Genomic DNA, 7,582 nt, shown 5'->3' on the forward strand with positions numbered 1-7,582 from the left:
CTAATTATCTGTTTTTCGCTGTTATAAAATCTAAACACTTTAAAATTTTTCTTATACATTTACAACAATATTAAAATTGACATATTTGTCTTTCAAAATCATGCAATTTCCTCTTTTTGCAAACTATTGGGATGACCTTTCCTCCCCCTCTTCTTTCCCCCAGTTAAGCGTACCTGGTTACTATGGTCATATGACTAGCAGGCCACCTTGTGGCAGTATTACTTTTTATCCTAAAATGTCTTTTTTATACAAATTATTTCTTTTCAAGAAAATACCTCATTCTAAAAATCCTGTTTACATAAAATATTTCAAGAAATTACCTTCTACATAAATTATCGTTTCTGCAGATTATAAGATATTTAGCCAGTTTTCATTAATTTTAATACTTAGATTTTTGTTTATGCATTTTTTGCTTTTGAGAATTTCTACACTTTCTTTAAACTTTCTACTATATGTTTCTTTTTCTTTGTGGAGTATTTGTATATTATCTTTATCTATTGTACAATCATTCATGGTGCAATGATCATGGAAGGCAGAATTTAGTCTATTGTATTTCAGATCTGCTGTATGTTCTTTTAATCTAGTTTTTAACTTCCTTTTTGTTTCTCCTATATAATATTTATTATCGCTACAAGTACAATGAATTTTATACACAACGTTCTTAGTTTCTGTTGGTGGTTGTTGTTTTTTCTCATTTTCAAACTGTTTTAATTTTGTATACATTTTTTGGTATGACGGTGCTAACTTAAAGTGCATATTGCTTATTTTGTTATCAATTTGTTTGTGTAATCCTTTAATATATGGAAATCTAATATACTTAATGCGATTTGTTTTTTTATTATCCTGTTGTGTTTTAGGATTATTTATCTTAAGTTCCCATTTTTTCACTAGTCTTTGTGGGTAGCCTGCCAGGAGAAACTTCTTTTTTAATTCGGCTAAATCTGCGGATATATGTATTTCTTGACTTGTCCTGTTTTTTATCTTAGAATATTCCATTTTAAATATGTTATATTTGACGTGAAGTGGTACGTTGGATTGGTATCGTATTGTTATCTGACTCGATCCAGGCTTTCTAAATGTTCTAAATTCTAAACTTTGTTTTAATCTTCTTATCGTAATGTCTAAATAGTTGATTTCTTTTCTGGTTGTGTATTCTATTTCTGTTTTAAATTTTATCTCTTCCTGTATATTATTAATTTGTTTATTGATGTCTTCTATCTTTATTTCTGTTTCGTTGTATATTATTAGAATATCATCCACGTATCTTTTATAAAATTTTACGCTTCTTATATTGCTGATTATGTTATCTATGTCTATCATTATTAATTCTGCTAACTTTGGTCCAATTACTGATCCCATGCTTATTCCGCTTGTCTGTGTATAAAAATAATTGTCAACTTGGAAATAATTACTTCTATATGCAAATTCTATTAAACTTATTAATTCATTTTTAACTTCAAGATTTTTTAATTTATCTTCTATAAGTTCCCACGTTATTGACGGGTACATGTCTATAATGTCGAAACTTGCTATTTTAAAGTTTTCTTCTATACTAATTTTATTCAATTCTTCTAGAAGTTCATCCGTGTTTTTAATTGCAAATCTTGAGTTAGGATACTGTTTTAGTTGTTGCTTTAGGAATTTTTCTAAGTTACATAGTGTTGAATATTTAAAGTCTATTATTGGCCAGACTTTTTCACCTATCTTATGAGTTTTTAATTGTATATTTAGTTTTGGTATGCGATCATTTCCTTCAATTAAAATAAACCATTTTTCATTTTTGTCAATTTCTCCTAGTTGTTCTAATTTTGTAATTCTTTTCTTAAGTTCTAAATATATAACCTCAGTAGGGTTTACAGGGAGTTTCCTGAATTTTGTATTCTGTATTATCACTTGTTTCTTGTTTTTAATCCATTCTTGGGTAACTAATACAGTTTGTTTGGATTTGTCGGCTTTTATGATTTCTATTTCATTTTCTTTCAAAAAATTATGTAGTTTCCTGATTTCATTTTGGTATTGAAAATAATTCTTATCTCTGACAATTGATTTTTCTCCTTCTTTAGTTACGTATTTTTTAATTTTATTACTTAGTTTCATTTTCATCATATTCGATTAAATATCCGAGAGATTATTACTTATTTTGTCCAAATTTGGTATTATATCTAAAACATTCCATCTATTTGGACCATTAAAGTCTAATCCTTTGTGTAATATTTCTCTGATGTTTGTTGGAATATCTATTTTTGTTTTATTTAAAATAAGACTCTCTTTCCATTCTGCCAATTCTTCAATGGTAGGATATTGGAATTTTTTAACTAGACTTTTATATTTATTTGTTTCATATCTTTGATTGTTCTCTGTCTTTTCATTTGTATTTTTTAATTTGTCTGATTTGTTCTTTGCTTCAAGTTTTTTCATAGTACGTTTTAATCTTCTAATCCGAATATATTTGTATTGTATTGCAGCTCTTAGAATTTTAAAATTAATAGAATTTCTTTCTCTTGTGGGTATAGCTTCAGCTATTGATCTTGGTAATGTTAATGTTGTTAAAAGTCTCTTTTCTATCAAATGTGTTTTAAGGTAATTTATGTCTATAATATGCCTATCGATCTTACCTTGCAGTTTTTCTCTGTAATTGTTGTTGTTTTTTTGTTGACCCTTATCCATTTTTTGATGATTGTTGCCGTTTCAGCTTCGGAAAAACGAAATATCCATATAAAAAGGTTTTAAAATATTTTAGATAAAATAAAAAACGGTATGTTTCTTAGATTAAAGTGTGTTAAGGGCCAAGAAGTTTTTGTAATTCCATAACAACAAGTAAACATAGGCAATGGAAATTTGTGGTTTTAATATCTTGATAACCTGTAAATTAAAAAGGTATGTTTTTAAAAAAACAATACCTAATATGTTTGTTGTTTATAATTTTATAGTGTTGTAACTTATGAACTTTTGTTTTTAGTTGGCTGAAGCGGGGCAATAAATGCCCGAAACGTGTGTAAATAATATCAACACGTATCAACTAAATAAAAATTTGATGATAAAAATTGCCAAGTGCCTGAAAATAAATACAATAATAATTTGTGTTTGAATTACTACTAATAACTACTAGCACGGTTTCAAAGTACCAGACCCAATCATTGTCAACATAATTTGTTTCATACAATTGTACCTTTAGTATTTTTCTTTCACCTTGTTTATCCTTTTCTACACAAACAGTGGACTTGTGTTGCTTACCATAATTCTTGTGAATATTTTTATTTGTTCTTTGTCTCTTAAAAGCATCTTCACTTGCCTTATTTTTGTTGTTTAAATGCCAACATTCACTTTTATAATGATTACTTTTGTGGCAGTAAGTGCAAAATTTCTTTTCTTTGTAGTTCCACTTTTCAGCATTTTTGCTTTTAAATGCTAAGGCTTGTCCCAATGAACTTTGTTTACTTTGTAAACGCCTTTCATATTCATCTATCAATTTACTTGTTATATATCCTTGTGTTAGTTCTTCTTCATCCTTACTTTCTAGTGCAGTTATTAAAGTAGAATATGACTCTGGTAAACTACATAGCAGTATAGCACATAAGTGTGACTCTTTGATCTGTTCACCAATGCATTCCAGGCGTTCCTTCAATCCAAGAATATCTTTTATGTGATCCTGCATTTTCGTGTTCTCATCATACTTTATAGAATAAAGCTTTCTAAGTAAAAATAATTTGCTTGTTAAGTTAGCTCGTTCATGGACACTTTTTAACTTTTGCCATGTTTCTGAAGCAGTCGATTCATGTATTACATGAATTATTTGAGAATCTGAAATATTTAAGCATATTAATGCTCTAGCAGTACGATCACGCTTATAGTATGCATCGTCTGGTTTTTCAGGTTTAACGCCGAATACTGCGTCATATAAATTTTCTTTAATTAATAGCATCTCCATTCGAAACTTCCATATTGAATAATTTTTATCATTTACTTTTTCAATACTATTATTATCTTCTTTTGAAACTGCCATTTGTGACGATTTACTTTTGCAAAGAGAAAAAACAATTCCAAGATGGCGGTATAATGTCAGAACAATGACAGTTGAAACGCCTTTTTCGGTAATTACTAACTCATTCGCAATGATAACTTCTATTTTGCTTATGACTTATTAAAGGACGTCATAGCTTATTGAGACATGCATTTTACATCCTTATCAGCTATTTCAGTCTCATAATCAATGTTAGGGTTAAGATCATTTATCATTTAACTTGTAACGATAAGCCAATGATAATTCGTCCATTCACAGCACAGGATAGGATGACAAATTATACATACCAGCAATGTCTTCAAAATACTTTACTGAAGTTATTGTTAATTTAAGGACATAAATCACAAAGCAGTTGACTGCACAGAGAAAAGAACAAGAAGTAAAAACGAAACCGAAACTAACAAAATTGGGATATTAATCTTAAATCACGGAACGAGATCTCGCACTCTTCTCGCGAGCACTATCGTTGAGGAGTTGTTAATAAACACGGACGTCTAACAAAAAATAGGCAAATTTCCAAAATCAAGTTTTATAATTCTATTCTAAACTTTCGTTTATGTTAATAAATGTCCTTAAATTGGTTATATCTGACTCTGCATTCTTCCTCCTGAGAGGCTCATTCCTGGACTTCAGAGTGACTCTTACCCTTGTGCCTTAATCATCCATTTCATCTCCAACAGTCCTGCCACCAGGTGTGTTTTATCAGACACACCTGGTGGCAGGACTCTACCTAAAAAGTGTTTAATAAACCTTTTACGGCCCCGAACCCCACAGCACATACAAAAAACAAGATTTTGATCACATATACAATTACCTAAAATCTAAATCCTTAACCTAATTAATACTAAACAAAGAAAACAGAGTAGATAGAGCAAGATTAAAAAAGAGAATGAAGAATTTTTAGGAAAGAGGGTACCCGGAGTTTCACGTCCTTCAATGAGGCAACTTGAATCCAGTCAGGATGTTCTTCAAAATATTTTCTTGTATCTCTTGTTTTCACAAATAACTTTAGGGTTGCTTCCAAAGAGTTTCCTCACTCTCCAATTTCAATCTTGATCCTATTCTCTATGGTTCTTAGGTTAAGGATTTATACCTAAGGTTGCACTCTATTGCTCCTGACACTACCCTAATGACACAAAGCTCGTCTCCAACATGTCTTATTCTTTGATGCCTCGCCAAAAAGTGTCTTAGCCACTTGAATTTTGCTCTCAGGGCTCTCTTTTCCCTATTGTTCATTGCCCGCACCCTTGAAAGTAAGATTGGTTAGAATGTTCTAGAAGCAGGGAAACAAAAGAAATGAAGAACAAAGGGGAATAGATAGAATTGAGATGGAAAATATAATGATATAAAAAAATATAAAATAAAACTATACATGGAATATGGCATTCTGCTACAATACTGAGTGAATGTTCNCATTAAGAACACTTAAAATTTAATAAATGATAATTTTAACATCCCTGAGTTTAGCGTTAATAAAGTTCCTTTAGCATTACTACGAACAGTTTGCTTAAGAAAAGCCATCTGCTCCACACGGTGCAGAAGATTTTACTTGCTTAAAGCGTTACTTGAGCTAGAAAATGAGCTGTACGAGCTTGGTCCACAAATCTTAAAAAAACTAACTACCGAGTTTTAGGCTTAGCTAATCAGGTGGCTGTTAGATTAAGGAAGAGGTATAAGAACAAAATGGACTGGATTAAAAGGCACCAAGAATGTCGTCGTAGAATGCAGATCAACACTACAGTTATCTGCTGGGATAGCATCACACTTCCAACATGCTTGAAAGAAGCATGTAAGTATGGACCTAAATATGCACCACTACCTAAACTCATGCACGAAAAGATCATGCTGGAAGTCGAGCAAACTATAGAGGGGCTCAGCGAAATTAAGATGGAAATGTTTAGATGGGAAGTGGCACTTAAAATCAAACAAGAAAATAGTAAAAGGGATTGCGACCCAATCTGAGCAAATATCAGAAAAAGTCAAGACTGGCTGAAAGGTAATAATCTCGTGCTCACTAGGGCCGACAAGTCGAAGGACTTAGTAGTCATAAAAAGAAGCACTTATGACGACCTTCTGTTAAAATACATAAATGATATGCAATGTATTATGGCATACCCATGCACTCTAGAAAGACTGCAGGCAAAAGTTAAAAGGTTTGCAAACACACCGCTGGCTAAAGAACTGGGTTTGATGAAAATAATCGTCCACTCTCTGTTGGCACCTACATTATTTGGATTTGCCAAAATCCACAAAAACGATAAAAGCTTAAGGTCTGTGGTTGATAAAGGATGTGCACCCACAATATTATTGAAAAGGTTTGTCAATGAGTTCATTCGCAAATATTCACCCCTACATCAATACAGCATAAAACAACCTTTAGAACTTCTACATAAAATGGCAAATATGAAGTCGCAAGAAGTTAAATATATGACTGTATGTTGGAAATTAACAAGACCTGCAGAAACAACATGGCAATTAATTACAAGGACAACAATACTGACCTCAGTGTGGAGGGCTTTATTTGAAATTTAGCAATACGGTAATACCCCAAACTTACGCGATAGGTGGGACCGAGCGATAACCGCTTAAGTCGAATTTGTGTAAGTCAGGGTATAATTTCGCATATAAATACATACAAATAATTTTTAATTGGGACCGAAGACTAAAAAAGCAATAATTTAGAAAAAAAATGTTTAATAATACCTTAGATAATACATATATATAACATATTATATTATTATACATTTTTTCACAATTACTTGATTATCACACCATAATTTTAACATTGTTTCCATCTCAGCGATAATACTGTGATGTTTACAAATAATGCTTGAATTTAAAGACTGAGCATTTTTCGCAGCTTCGAGAATTTTTTCTTTACCTTTTATAATTGTTCTGACCATCGATTCCAGTAGATCAAACTTCTTTGCCAATTTACAAATTTTCATTTTTGAATCGAAGTCTTTCATAATGTTAACTTTACATTCCAAAGATAAAGTTTTTCTTTTCTTGTTTGATGCAGAAGAATCAGTTCTACTTCATTTGGATGACATAGTAGAGTCTCTCAAGTCTCCGTAGATAAAACAAACACAGAAATAAATAACACAAAATAAATTGTAGCTATGCGTCGATTCCGCGCGACATTTCCGAACATGTAAGCTGAACAATAGTGTGGGGGCGTGAGTAATCAAGAGTTGCGTGGCACTCAGAAAAAAGACAAATCAGCGAGATTTGAAAATTGTGTAACTCCGGGTTTGCGTAAGTCGGGGTAGCGTAAGTCGAGGTATTACTGTAATTTACAACACAGAGAACACATGTGTTTTCTGACTACCAATCAGACAATTTTTTCCTATTTTAAATAGAACTCTCCATTTCTTGTTAAGTTTCTGTGTTGTTCTTTTAGCCTGGCAATGGTTACTCAATATATATATATATATATATTCTATATATAAAAATGAACATGTATGTCCCTATATTTCACTTTTTCGCCAAAATTACACATCGCACGTGAATGGTGTTTGTATGTGGTAGTAGCCCCAAGTCTCCATTCGTGCATAGGGG

The 7,582-nt window shown here is 31.5% G+C and overlaps 2 protein-coding genes across 4 annotated transcripts in view; both read right to left on the reverse strand.

Annotated features, from left to right (window-relative positions):
- The window catches only part of LOC111612435, a 63,216-nt gene that overhangs the window by 22,143 nt on the left and 33,491 nt on the right, over positions 1-7,582 (reverse strand). The gene's annotated exons all lie outside the window — the stretch shown is intronic.
- On the reverse strand, positions 242-2,978 carry LOC111612434. Its single transcript, XM_023353645.1, has one exon. It carries the CDS (start codon positions 2,104-2,106, stop codon positions 349-351), a length of 1,758 nt encoding a protein of 585 aa, XP_023209413.1. The 5' UTR covers positions 2,107-2,978; the 3' UTR covers positions 242-348.

This window comes from Centruroides sculpturatus, unplaced genomic scaffold (assembly GCF_000671375.1).
Source record: "Centruroides sculpturatus isolate CEXI.00-Female unplaced genomic scaffold, Cexi_2.0 scaffold1743, whole genome shotgun sequence".
Classification (NCBI taxonomy): Eukaryota; Metazoa; Arthropoda; class Arachnida; order Scorpiones; family Buthidae; genus Centruroides; species Centruroides sculpturatus.